At 37.4% G+C, this 14,522-nt stretch overlaps 1 protein-coding gene and 1 long non-coding RNA gene across 3 annotated transcripts; one reads left to right on the forward strand and one right to left on the reverse strand.

Moving 5' to 3' along the window:
- Positions 1 to 3,200: 3,200 nt before the first annotated feature.
- On the forward strand, positions 3,201 to 14,091 carry SFTPD (surfactant protein D). Its single transcript, XM_032695683.1, is given in 7 exon segments — positions 3,201 to 3,452; positions 4,063 to 4,132; positions 8,463 to 8,782; positions 11,302 to 11,458; positions 12,757 to 12,834; positions 13,531 to 13,758; positions 13,761 to 14,091. Coding segments are annotated over 4 exon segments (594 nt in total). The 5' UTR covers positions 3,201 to 3,452; positions 4,063 to 4,132; positions 8,463 to 8,782; positions 11,302 to 11,316; the 3' UTR covers positions 13,907 to 14,091.
- LOC116790586 lies at positions 5,448 to 13,345 on the reverse strand. Of its 2 annotated transcripts, XR_004358415.1 has the most exons (3): positions 8,567 to 13,345; positions 7,728 to 7,774; positions 5,448 to 6,035 (listed from the first exon to the last, which is right to left on the reverse strand). It is a non-coding gene; the product is annotated as an uncharacterized LOC116790586 (long non-coding RNA). The 2 variants fall into 2 exon arrangements; XR_004358414.1 differs by having other exon boundaries at positions 5,448 to 7,774.
- Positions 14,092 to 14,522: the final 431 nt, after the last annotated feature.

Here is a 14,522-nt window from a genome sequence, read left to right on the forward strand (position 1 = left end):
CTGGATCCAATGACACCTCTGTAAGGGTGTCCCACTCAGAAGTGGTGTGATCAATACTATGTTGCCTATAGCTCACAACCTTCTAACTCCTCTATCACCTCTCCACCCTGCCTAAGCAACACTATGTGTTCACAGAAGCAAGGTAAAGGCAGGAGGAAGTGATGCATTTTTAAATGCTTTAACCTGTTTAGCTTTTTATTCCAGAGACCTGCAGCTAAACTGAAAATTGGGGGGTGTTGGTACTTCCTAAGTCTGCTAAGTAGATCTTTTATTTGTGCAACAAAAGCTAGTAAAGCAGGTATTATCTTGAAGCCTCAGATTGTTCTCTACGTGCTGTTATTTTCCAGTTCCTGGTATTTAGCTTAAAGCTGCAATTGCCAGCACGTGGAGAATCTCAGCTTCCATTTTCATGACTGAAGTGCATTTCTAGTTTCATGACTAATGATGAAAAAAGGTTAAAAGCCTTTAAATGGAAAAGTTCTACAAGCAAAGTAAAAATGTTCATTTCTTTTTAATTTCATGTTTTAAAGTCTATCTTAAAGCCAAAACTGTATTTTTAATAAATGGGTGATACATAAATAAACATCCCAGATCATAGGAACCCCTGGAGGGAGTTTCCAAATCTCTAATCTTCAGCTACCCTTTGGTAAGATGACTTGTTTTATTTAGGATATAAAGATGTCCCTCGACATCTTTGAGCTGTAGACTGAGTAGCAGTCTGGTATGACAGCAATAAATTTGTGCTGTACTGCTTCACTGATCTACCCTTTGTAGAACACTTCTCTAGGGCTCTCTTAAAAACCATTACAGATGTTTCTGCACCCGCATTACATTCTGGAACTGATACAGTAACGTGGCTGCTTCACACCAGTGTGAGATGGACACCAGTGCCTGATGCACGCTGCTGTGCTGCATTTACTCCTTGCATACTTGTGTAGTTACAAGGGTTGTGGCTGATTTTTTGGAAGTAATTCATTGCATCGTAATCCTCTGCGTTTGTTACAATAAATAAAACACTGTTCTGGTGTCACCTTGGGGGGGTTCACACCTTGGTGCCTCTGTCGGGGCGTCCCGGGGCCGCTTTGAGGGGGTGGGGGAAAAATCTGGACTGGATTTCGGCCGGAGTACGAAATGGGGGAAAACCCGGACTGGATTTCAAAAAAAAACAAAAAAAAAATTAAAAAAAAATGAAGGGTTGGACTTGATGATCTCAGAGGTCCTTTCCAACCCAGCTGATTCTATGATTTTATGAAGTGTCAGCAACAGTATTGCAGGACTTTGCATGGCAAGAAAAGCTGCCAACTCATCACACGATAGCAGTTGTAAAAGCTATTTAAGAAATGCTTCACATGTTGTCTACAGTGCTTATAAATCACTTCACTGAAAATTGTATATTACACTCTGTCTCAAGTTACTGGGAGCTCTCCAGGGGTTTTGAATACTGCAGTCCTGGAGTTTGTCTTTGTCAAATACTCTCAGAATAGTTCTGAATTTGGTTTTTATTCTGGCCAATTGTTTGAGTTGTTGAAAAGTATAATAGCTTATATCACTTATGTCTGTTACAGTGGCACAATGTGTTCCTCTGGAAAGGTAAAAGAACATAAAAGATGGGAGTTATTAGGCAGTTGAGCTCTATTTGTGTGGAAAAATAGATACTAGAGAAATGCAATGTACCATTGGCATGGTAACACTGGTACCAAAACATTCAGGAGTACAGTCGCTCTCCAGGTCTTGAATATTAAATTTTATAAGTTAATACTTAAAACCCACTTTAACTTTAGAGGGTTGTCCATGGGAACAATGGAAATGGCCTGACCTTGTGAAGGAGGCACTCAGTGTACCCAGCAGGCTGGGCTCTGCACAGGGTTGAACACACATTTGAAAAGACACAGTTAGGAAAAAACTATACTACACTTATTTTTGAGTTTGAATCCCTGAGGTGGTCTGGTAAGACAGACAAGGAATGAGACTGCTTGAAAAATAAGCATATTAGAAGTGTTCTTATGTAGATTCCCACTCCTGAGAAACAAGAATATTCCTGTCTGCCAGATGTTTGCATGTGTCTCTGTTGCTGTCCATTCCCTCACAAACTAGACGTTGTAAGATATCACAGCCTGTTTTTATAGAGGGAATGCTACAACCTCTCATGAATGTGAACAATAATATTCAGAGAATGGGCAAGTATGTGACTGGTGATAGACATGAGAAAACACTCAGAGTTTCAGGAGATGGGAGAAAGGCAGGAAAAGGAAAATATATTAGCAGGACAACAGCTGCTCCAGTGATTTGGCAAACTTATCTGATGATATTGGTTGAGACCTTTAAGTAGACTTCACTGTACCTGTGGTGTGTGTGAGCAACACCAATGCCAAAAGACTTGTTTTAGTTCAGCACTTTTTTGGAAGCTCATGTCTGACAGAACGAATGAAAAACATAACCAACAGGAAGGGTGCCCGTGGTTGTGCTGCTGTTTGTATTTCTAGAACAGTATGGACAGGCCAGCAATCTACTACATCTTTCACAGTCACTGCTGTGGAGATAAGAGTGGAATGAGGTAATGACTGTGTAGTTTCATGGTACACACATACATTGGGATCTGAGACAAAATGAACTGAAGATGCTGCCTGTGCTTTTGCATTTCAGGTGGAAAAAGTGTGGGGAAACACATAAAGCATTGTACAGATGTGCATGTGTTTGTCATGCTTAGCAGAATGGATATGAAATCTCTAGGCCAGGCTGTAGTTCACATTGCCTCACTAAGAATAGGATAACTGCTCTTCAACCAGGCAGTGAGCTGCTTGAGCACACAGGGGCTAGATTGCTGCATGCCAACCTCTTAGAATCATTCCTCAAATCAGGGCATTGAATGCTAAAACAAATTCGTAAATAAATATAATTAATAGATTTCAATAGGTAGCTGAAATTATTATTAAAATTTTGTAGAGTTTCTTTTGTCTTATTAAGAAAAATAGTGTTAAATCTTCAAAACTACACATAAAGCTTCTATAAAGGCTGTAAGGGGTGACCCCCATGGAATAACAAAATGATATTTTATTAGTTAAGTAGTTGACATTCATGGTTATTACATTTCTCAGAGTTATTAAATAGTCTCTTTGATTTGTCATTCAAGTTAAGTCTGCTGTCTTTTCATAACCTACTAAACAGTTTCGGTTTGAATCATTTTGGCCTCAAGCAATATTCAAGATGTCCCCATCTCTCTAGAGAGAATCTGAGGTTGTAGAACTCTGTTCTTTCCCATTTGCTTTTTTTCTATTTCTCTGAGTCTTCATCTGGTCCTTGTTTTTTATCTGCTAGATGAACTTCCAGGGGGTTTAAGTAGAGCTTTTCTCATTTTCCCTTACGGGAATCTTCCAAGAACATTTCTGCACCAAAGTCTCTGCAATATCTGTGCCTTATATAGTTTCAAGTCAGCTCAGGTGTATCAATAAAAGGTAAGGAGATAACCTTCTTTCTTGGGCACTTCAGTCTATGGCCTTTCTCTGGCATCTCAGCACTCCAGCTATCCCCCTAGTAATGCTCAGCATGGCTAGTTTGGAGCTGCCAGGGTTTTACAGGCAGAAGTCTTTGCTGTGTGATGCTGTTGCTGAAAGGCAGAGCACAGTGCAGCTGCTCAGCCTGGCAAGGGCTGGGGCCCTGAAGCACCACTTGCTGCTGCTGCCTGATCCTCCAGCCCTGGGAACCGAGATCTGCTCCTCTGGAGGTGAAGCACAAAACCACCACATGGAATTGCAGGAGCTGGATGGATGCAGGGCTGGGCTCCACAAACCCCTCAGATGCTCAGGATCTCTACTTTTCATGGAAAATGAAATAACGAAGTACCTTACTAGCTGTCTGCTACCAGAGATCTGTAAAGTGTTCCTCTATGCTTTTACACTGATTAGAATCTAAAAATGAACCATTACAACAGAAGCAATTCAGTATTTTCAGCTCTGTATGCTTCAAACAACACAGTCAGCTAAAACATACAGAATTTTGTGTTCAGTCTCCTGAAAAATTCTGTGCAAAATTGAATTCTATAATACCTGTTGTCTTAATTTTCAGCTCATAACAGCAATAACAACCATGACAAGTGCTGTTTCCTGGGAATTCATGACCAGTTGGTGTCCCTTCAGTAAGATGCAAAGCAGCTTTATTTCACTGTGATCATCAGACCATAAGAGCAGCTTGATGAGTTTATTATTTTCATTTGCAACTCTGTGTTTTCTGCCATGTGTTTTCAGCAAGAAGTCTCTCCCAAGGACTTTGAATTTCAATGGCAAATAAAATATTGACAAAGCTTTTGGATATATATGTTCTAACACTTATCAGTGAGACATTATACAGGCCATTTCCCGGCAATAACAACATAATAAGAGCTTGGCAGGATATTTTTTTTTTTCTATCTGGAGGCTAGATTATTTTAAATTGATAACAGGGACCAGGTGGCTATTTATAAGGGCAAGATATGAATTGCAAGCATATGTTTCCAAGGCAATGTTGGCCAGTGGCTGTTCAAGCATAAATTGCTTCCTATTACCACTTTTGATAGGAGGGATGTGGTCCAGTTCACCTCTGGGGGAACACAGCGTGGCAGGACACTTCCATCTCTGGAAGTGCAGGACTCTTTCCACTGTTCCTAGTAAAAAAGGCAATATTTGCTCCATCATGACACTCCTAATTGATATTTCAGTGAGTAATTTTGTTTTGTTGTTGAATAAAGATTAGGGTTCTTCCATACTGTTATGTAGTATTCCCATAGAGGGCTACTTACATGGTGTGGAAGATGCAAGGAGGAATTATAGAGTTGATAATATGACCTACAGGATACAAGAATAAATTGATGCTTTGGAAATAAAAATGTGATTCCTCAATGATTATAGGAATACCATCTCTCTAAACTTTACCTGTGAAACAGTTAAGAAACAGACTTGAAAATCATTATTAGGTTGTGAAGTTAGAATGAGATTATTTGTGAGTTTCTGTTTGTTTATAAAAGGATGAGACAGAAGCTGGTTACAGTATGGCTAAATTTTTACTAAACCTGGATAAAGAATATGGGGAGGCAGAAGGGGAGAGGACTTGTCCTGTCTGAAAGAAGAAGCCAGTGTCTAAAAATCTGCTATATTATTGTCAAAGCAGGAGCTGCTTGATGCCTTTGCTTGTGTGCTCTGGTTGATTTTTTCTCTTTCTTTTTTCAAGGCTTAGAAATAATGGTTCAGTCCAAATGACTTTTCTAGCAACTTGCCTACCATCTTCATATAACTCGAGAGGCTGCTTTGCTGATGTCCCGTACTTTGCTGACTCTGAATGTGTAGTTTAAATCAATTGCTTTAATCATATGATAAAGAAGGAATCTGATATAATCTAAAAGCAAAGGACAAGCAGTTCTTCTGTTAACGTAGGTTTAAGTTGTAAGTTCTTTGGCTGGAGATAATCACTGTTTTTTAAAAAAAACTCTGAAAACCTGGTCATCTCTTTTCTTGATAGCATAGTTTGAATTGCTTTTCCTGGAATGGAAAATAAATTGAAATAAATTGAATAAATTGCTTAAAGACTTTTTTTTTATTTTTTTTGTCTTAAGTTTATACTTTCTGTATTTTGCAATAGCAATGCTATGAGAGGGCTATTCAGTACAGTCTAGTGGAGCCAGCTCTTTAAAATCCACTATTCCAAGCTCTGTTCCCTATCTCCATTATCCTCTTTTTGGGAACCTCATGATCTATATCAGCATTCCTTATTTCCTCCATCAGAATCTCTGCCCTGGGATCCATTGCCCAAAATAAGTGTGCTATTAAGCTGACAGCATGTCACTGATGCCATATTTTTTCATAAATATAAATGTGTCTCATCAGCAATCGCATTCTTCCTGTGAGATTCTTATCCTCAGATTAAAGTGGCACAAGTCTAGGGTACACACAGCACTAATACAAATTTTAAGACTTACCTACAGCAGAATTTCTTGTCTTTCAGTATTAGCAGTGTAGTAAGGTACCATATTCTCTGCATTTTTTTCATCCCATTCCTGCATCAGTGCACTGTAAATTAGCATACAAATTATTTTCCAAAGGGGGGGACTGTTTACCTTCCCATATTGTCTCAGTAAAGTTAAACTGCACGTGGAGAGGAGGTAGGACTTCAGCCATTGGATTGTTTCATGATTTAAGAGGTGACATATGTTTAGTGCTCTATATTTCTCATGAGGTCTTAAGCTGATGCCAATGAGAATTCTTAAAACTAACTAGGCACTTAACCTCTGTATGATTTAAAGCTCTGTAGCAGCACAGCAAATAGATTACAGTGGAAATACTAGACAAATATTAAAAATGACTGTTGTTTTGAACAAGGTAAATGTGGAGAATTGACCACACCTGCTTGCCACACAGATGTTGTGCCAAGGACAGGCTCAGAGAGCCGGTATCAGGAACTTGCAGCAGAGTGACACATTTGAGATTAATGTCTGACAAATTGCTAAAATAAACAAGCAAGGCTGTACAACACTGTGCTTTGAGTGTGGCATAAACTTCATGCTATTTAGGATATGATAAGTTATCATAATCAGTTAGTAATCAGCTCACTTCAAGACGATGTGACCAAAATGAAGAGTTTACCTTGCATTCTGAAAATGAGAGGTGTGAAGGCTATAAAACATTAGTTCTGGTTTTTACCCCCCCCCCCCCCTTGGTGGTTAGTTTTTGAGGGTAGCATCCACAGCTGTTATATAAAGAAGCAGTCTTTCTGGGTACATGCCATCTTTGAAAATCAGATTCCTTTTTTCCCCAAGTTCTCCTTTTCTGATGGTTGAGAAGGCCATTGCAGGGTTTGGGTTTAATTCACTGGCATTAACAAAACAGCATATTTAGAACTTTTATTGTTCTTCTTAATGATAGAAAGAGGTATGCAGTACCTGAGGCCCCCTGAAGCTGCTAAAGTTCCCTGACTGGATTTTGTGTGTGTTTCCCAGCTAAAGACCTTCAGCCATTACCAGGCAGGTTTACCTGCAAATTTCAGAATACCTCGTAGCTATTCTACAGGGATGCTAGGTTGCAGAAAAAAATATTTACTTTCTTTCTTCCTTATTTTAGTATATTTGTTTTCCCTCATTCTCTGCCACATAACTAAGGAAATGGCTGAGTAATCTCTCACGTTGGATTATGGTTTAGATTTCTTATCAGCATCCATTGTGTAAGTACAGTGTGACTCATGGGAGAACAACTGTTATCAAATGTATGTTTCCTTGAAAGTTTTGGTAAGAGATAATAATTTATAAGCTTTTCCTACATTATAAGCCATGTTTTGCTCCTGCCACGCTATCCTGAATGGACAGAGATAATAACTGGTAGGGCTTAACTGATTTCCCTGTTTAATGTTTTCGGTTCTTTATTCAATTTTTTATAACTATGAACTGTGTTAGGTGGAAGAAAACAATACAAATCTGCAGAGATTATATCATGTTCATGTATTAAAGTTGCATGTATCTACATGGAAGGATATATAGGTACAGTGATACAGCAGAAAAATTAACCCTTACAACTGTTGCAGAGCTGCCTAGAAACTAGATCTGTATGAGACTGTTTTCTGGCAAGTTAGAACTTGGGCAAGAACTTGGACACCTAGTAATTTAAAATATTACTTCTCAAAATCTGGATCCATTAAGTTTCATCTTATCCTGCAACTAAAGAAATTTCCTAAGTACCCCAGAGGTCTGCTACCCTTCAGAAACAGATTACCTGTGTCTCAATGGTGCTGAGTTGCCTGGTGTCCATGCTATTCCCAGCTGCAATGGGATTCAGAAGAAAAATAAAAAAAAGTATTTTATGTGTTGGGTACTGTCTAATCCATGTCTTATACGCTCATACCAGTTCTTTTCATCTACCTTTTCTGGACTACAGAGGGAAATAGTTTCCACTGATGGGGTGAGAGGTTTGTACAATGACTAACCTGCATTCAAAGCTTTGCTGCATAGCAGGTAGAGGAAGGACTCAAAGATAGATTGTTTATGACAGAAGTTTGTGAATAAATTGATAATTTGTTAAAAGGAGACTCAGTTTGTCCTCAGTTTGCTATTTGTGGGGTTTTTTTTGAGAGGGAGGACAAACCATGCTGAGTAATGTCCTTTTAACTGCAAGGTGAGGTTTACACCTGTGAATGGAAGGGGATTTAAGTAACTAAGCTACTTCTGAGGGGGATCCCTCACATATCTCGTCCTTCAGAATATTCTCTTAGCTAGGTCAGCTAGTTGATATTAAACATCTTTTTAATTGCTGAACACGGAGCCTAAAGGTTTTAGCTTGCAGCTGTCAGTACTGCTGGGTAGAAAGACACTATAGTTAGGGATCATGATGAAACTTTAATAGTTCTAGTAAAATACAAATGATAAGTAGAGAACATCCTATCCTTAACAGACCACAGTATAAACTGACAAAACAGAGAAAAGCTGTAAAGCAGAGGTTTCTGTCTTACAGGTGAGTCACTGATGTGTTGGCTTGCTGAGGTTTATGAAACAAACTTCATCTAAGATCAAACATCCTACAATAGAAGACATCAGAACCAGAAGGAAGTTACTCACAAGATCACAATATTTATTCCTGGGAAACCAGAGGAACAAAAACTCTGGTTTCTTTTTTCTTGAAAATGTTGCCCATTTGAGAATTTTGTGCACATATACAGGTTTTTCCAAGATCCGTCTCTGGCCAAGAAAGGATCAATGGTACTCTACATGCAAGAGAGACCACAAGCTCATGGAAACACTGAACATAACACACAGCTAGAAAATTATATTAAGGTAAGGCAAGTACATCATGCACAGAGATGGGAAGCAAAGTTTAGAATTCTGACTTCCAGGACAGACTATCTGGGAGGTATCACGCTTCCTTAATTCACAGGAGTACCTTTCCTTTCACAAAAACCACTGGTAGTCATATGACATTTTTGCTTTTGTAAAACAAGAAACAGTTTTTACAATATGACCTGGAATCACGGAAAGTTACTTCACGTTTTTATACATTTTGTTTGTGTCTACAAATCTGGAGTTATCTGTTAGTTCTAGATTGTATTTTCTACAACTTTGGCTTTTTATTGTTATAAAAGAATAAGAAATTGCTCAAACCTTAAAACTGATCTCAGTACTTGCATCACAAATGTGTGAGTGAAACTAAAAAAACACATTTGTGCCCTCAGTGTTGAGTCTCCACCTCAGCAGTGTCATTCAACAAACATGACACCATATAAAGGGGACTTGTGTGAACTGCACTTTCATTTCACTTTGAAGCAGAAGGGTAAGTCAGATTTCCTCTTCATAAATCACAAGGAATTTCAGCTAGAAGGCAAACCCATTTCTTTTTATTTCTGTGGTCATACTTACATTTTAAAATGAAATTTTCCTTTATTAGTCATTTTTTACTTTGCTTATACTAGCAATTTTAGTAGATGAGGACACGCCTGAAGGCCACTAGATAGTAATGACTGATGAGGGTCATTAAAAGTGGATTAAAACTGAAGAGCTGGGTTTTTTTCCATTTTGCTTTATAATTGATCAAGACTTTGACTTTGCATCATAATCCAATTATGAGCTGGATGCAGTAGTCCATTCAAATGTAATTCCCTGAATGATGATCATCAGGCAAAGGGTACATGTTGTAATTGCATTTGCTTATCTCAGGGATGTAAGTATTCCTAGCCACCTAAGGTAGGTTTAATAATCTGCTCTCTCTAAGTCATTGGCCAGCATTTTCAGAGGTGTCTGCTAGCCTTCAGTATAGCAAAGGGTAAACAGCTCAAGACACTTCAGATTCAACAGACAAAACTCAACAGCACTTTTAATACTGCTCGTGTGTTCCCACTCGTTAAAGTGGAAATTCTTGATCATGAGGAATAGATACTGCTATTAATTAAACAGATACTATATGCTACAAATTTATGACATAATTGAATATTCTTATGTTGAAGGGTATGACCTACTGAATTGACTTTGATAAGACATTCCCCTAGAAAAACAAGTTAGTGTTGATGCACATTAAGAATAATCTCAAAACTCTTCTATGACAGAATCAATCTGGAAGATATAAACAATACTTCTCTTTTCAAAAAGTTCAGCCCAATTAACAAATGGTAATAAACTGATATCTTGATTCTGCTTGGCATATATACTTTGAAACAAATATCTTGTTATTACTGATGAACCCAGATTTTAAAATCTTGCAGCATTCAAGCCAACTAAAGTTTTATTTTCAATTTTGAGTGGTGCTGGATTTAGAACATATTATGATTGTCAATTCTGATTTTCTCTTTAAGGATGGAAGTTTTTGAGAGAGAGTAGTACAGGATCCTCTCTAATTCATGCCAATAGAAAAGTGAAGCATGGATATTAAGCTACATATTTTGTATGAGAATCAACCCAACAGGATCACCTATTAGAAATGGATATCAATTCTGGTCTCTTGAACCTTGCTTTACACCTCTTATTATTTTGACTGAATGATGTCAATAACTGGGTATCTCCATGCCACAGTAACTTACAGTCTTTCAATTCAGGTTTTGTAACTGCACAGAATACCCACTCGCTATGTTGTAAACCTATGATGATATAATTTGAGTGCTTTTTAGTCATGATATCTCAGCACTAGGATTAGAACCCTGATTAATGTTATATCTGAAAGGATAAAATAAGATGAATAGGCCTATTGCCAACCAGCAAAAATGCATTTTCCACAAGAATAACTCTGACATTTTCAAGCTTGTGGAATTTTGTTCAAAACAAGATAGGAATGTCAATTGAGCTATAAAATTTTGCCCATGTGTAAAACACTATCAGTCTGTTTATGTCAAACAAATGTGCTTAAAGAGTACTGTGGTTAAAGAGATTGCTAACTAGCTCCAAAACATTGCAATAACCACTGTAACAGATTGTGCCTTTCAGGTTGGTATCATAAAATCATTGAGTGATTATAGTCCTTAACAGCCAACTAATGGCTTAAGTGTGATCAGTTACATCCAAGCCCATCATTTCTCGAGGATTAATCCAACAAATAGTCAGTGATAGCAAAAGGGATAATTTATCTTCACTGCTTCCAAATGTGTGGCTATCATTCTGTAATGAGCGCATCAAGCTGAATCAGACTAAAAAGAGTTTTGTGTATAAGCTACACAATGGTAGAAAATAAATCTGGGAAATCTCTTATACCTAAAGTATAGACTGTATTTAAACAAGGAAATAATGTAAATTTCCAGAATTTTCAATTATAAGCCAATGCCAACAATTTCTTACAAAATCACTGCCTGACAAATGTGTGGGTTTCCTTACAGCTGGCCTGAGCAATCATGTTTTCTTACTCATCCTACGTACTCACAGCTGTAGCTGCTTTGATAGTGACTTGCCACGCATTGAGTAAATTTCCAGAAATTTCTGGGCTACCTGATATCCCTGGAAAAGATGGTCTGAAAGGACTACCACGTGTACTGGGTAAGTAAACTTCCCTTTTTTGCACTGGATCCTTGTCATGAAGGCAGCATGACACAGAAGGACACGTGCTCTCAAGGAAGCAGCTGTGTTAAACAGAGGAAGGAAAACTGAATGGAGGAAACAGGCAGTTTAATTTTTTTTCTCTCAAAAGACAGCCCTCCTCTCTCATCTAGGAGAAGAGAGGAAGTGAACAGGTGATAATTACTTTGATATAAATATTATAAATATGTCTTTACAGTACTTTTCCCATTGACTTTCCTAAGGGAATTGCTTCTTTCACAGAAGTTATCTTTTTTTTCTTTTTTTTTTTTAAGTACAATGGCAATGTTATCCAATATTCAAAAGTGTAATTAAAAGGATTCTGGCATATTTCCCTAGTGTTCAAAGATGGTATGTGCAAAAGTAGACTTATAAGGAACACACTTTGCACTGTGTAATTTTCCTTCTACGTAGAAATGCGTTCTCCAAGTCTGTTGACAAGGCTAAAACACTATCAATATTATCTGTAAACTCTCTTTATTAGGTCAAATTTTTTTTTTTTAATGAATTGTAAAGTGCAGTAACTGTTGCAAAATTGCAACTTGGAGATGCAGCAATATTTTGTGGTTCTATGTTGCTATTTGTTTCAGTTGTGAATAATTGGAACATGATCATGGAAGCACATTAATGATTTTATTCTACATGTAGGACCTTTGTTACCCATGGAAATGGGTATGAAAAAGGAATCTACCTTTACAGTGCTTTACAGTACTGCTAAAGTACACCTTTAGCAAGCACTGCTGGATGGACTCAATTTCACAGTATCTATGCAGAAACTTTCCTCTACTAGTGTTTATGCCTTCATTAAAATAAGATCTCACCATAAAAACACAAAGCATCCACCCTGCACATTAAAAGAAAATGGTATGGTGTCACAGGAACTGTTCCCTCCCCAAAAACTCCCTTGTGCTTTTTCACCACCATTTAGTAGAATGAAACAAACTCTTTTTTGCAGAGCCAGTTTCACAGTTATAACAAAAAAATTTCTTCAACCTAGAAAAATTTAGTTGCTTCTGTGCATTAGTAGCATTTTAGTACAATTTTAGAGGGTTGGAGGTTTTTGTTAGTTTGCTTTAATATATATTAACAACAACATGAAAAATTACTGGGAAAATATTTATTTTACACCTGATGATGTAAAAAAAATACTATTACATGCTAGTTAGTTCTGGAAAGGTATTAGTTTTATCAAGGGAATTGTTCCTATCAGCAGAGCCTAGTTTTGCTTGATTGTACAACTTTTATTTTTATCTGTATAGGTCTACCAGGTTCTCTGGACACTGGATGCCACAATCTTTCAGTAAATTTGGAACACCGACTTTTCCAACTTGAAGCTGGTAATTCTTCCCCTTGTTATTTTTTCAGCTCACAAACAGTTCTAAGCACAATAGGCAAAGTTAATTATAGACTCATGACTTGTAGGAAGGAAATTTCATTTGAAAATGGTACTGAGTCCCAAAACTCCATTTTCTCATCCAAAGCTTGGGAAATCAAGACCCTGTTTCCCTGGAGTAGCAGATTTATTTTAGCAACAGTAACGCACACTTATTAAAATTTGATTTATTTGAAAAAAATATTCCAACCGACGTTGCACTTTCCACACAGATTCCTGGGAACTCCTCAGTTTTGTACTCCATATTTTTATCTATCAGCAACCAGATTGTTGAGGGTGGTAAATTGTTTCTTATTGAGAAAGAATTCACAAAAAATTATCACTTCTCTATTTCACTTGCTCAAATTTCAAGTAAACTGATCCTCTTTAGAAAGCACACTCAATATAATGGGGCTCATAGAGTATGTAGCAAATGTGAGTGGGGCATCCTTGTCTTGGAGACAAAGACAGATGGTCACTAGTGAATGGGTAAAATTTAAGATCTTTTTTTCTCTTAGCCCTTTACTCTCATTTTTGCCTTACTCTTCCTCTTACCACTTTTAATTTTCTCTTCATCTTGTTTTCTCTTTTTTTTTTTTGCTTTTTCTTCCATAGGAAAAAATTTAAAAAGCTAAGTAGGTTTTTTCTTTTTATGTTTCAGCACTTGCTTTGAATGGGAAAATAAGAGAAGTCGGAGAGAAAGTGTTTGCTACCAATGGAAAGAAAGCCAATTTTGCATCTGCACTACGATCCTGTGAAGAGGCTGGAGGAACTCTTGCAACTCCCATGAATGAGGAGGAGAATAAAGCTATTATGGATATTGTGAACCAGTATAAGCAATATGCTTACTTGGGCATTAAAGAGTGTGAGGCTTCAGGCCAGTTTACATATAAACTGGCATGCCCCTGAGTTACAGCAAGTGGCACCAATATGAGCCTAATGGCAAAGGGAAGGAAAAATGTGTAGAGATGTACAAGGATGGGAGCTGGAATGACAAAAAGTGCAACGTGTATCGTCTCACAATCTGTGAATTTTAAAGAATGGCCTTTCAGCCACTTCAGAGTGTGGAGATAATGAAATACGCTGTATCTTAGGTTTATAAAATTTCTGCAAATTTTCTGTATCTTAAAATCTAAAATGAATCATATTAGGTAATTTTTTATCCTTAAGAAAATGCTAAATGTGGTAGGTGATTAACATAATTAAAATGTCCTTAATCTGATGTGTTTCTCTCTTTGGATGGTTGGGAATACCTCAGAATTCTTTTCATGGCAGACTGTGCCTTGTGAGATTAGAGGAAAATTGCAAGGTCTGACCTGGGATATTGGAAAAATCTGAAGTTAAAATTGCCCATAGCTTCATAGTGGAAGAGTTTCCAAGTACTTAATAGTTTCTACCTTAAAAGTGATGCCCAGAGTTGACTTCACTGGAGCAATTATGGTCTCAGGTTTTGTACCTCACTTTGAATTATAGAGCTTGTGTCGAATTTAAGAACACACTGGCTCATTCAGCATCCACATTTAATTTATGCTTTATGAAAATGTTAACAGTGCAAGTTACAATTAATTATCTTAGTTTCAGAAGCTACTCTCTATAAAACACTAAGCTAAATATTGCATTAGGTCCAAGTAGACAAAGATACGTGTATAAAAT

This window comes from Chiroxiphia lanceolata, chromosome 8 (assembly GCF_009829145.1).
Source record: "Chiroxiphia lanceolata isolate bChiLan1 chromosome 8, bChiLan1.pri, whole genome shotgun sequence".
Lineage (NCBI taxonomy): Eukaryota > Metazoa > Chordata > Aves > Passeriformes > Pipridae > Chiroxiphia > Chiroxiphia lanceolata.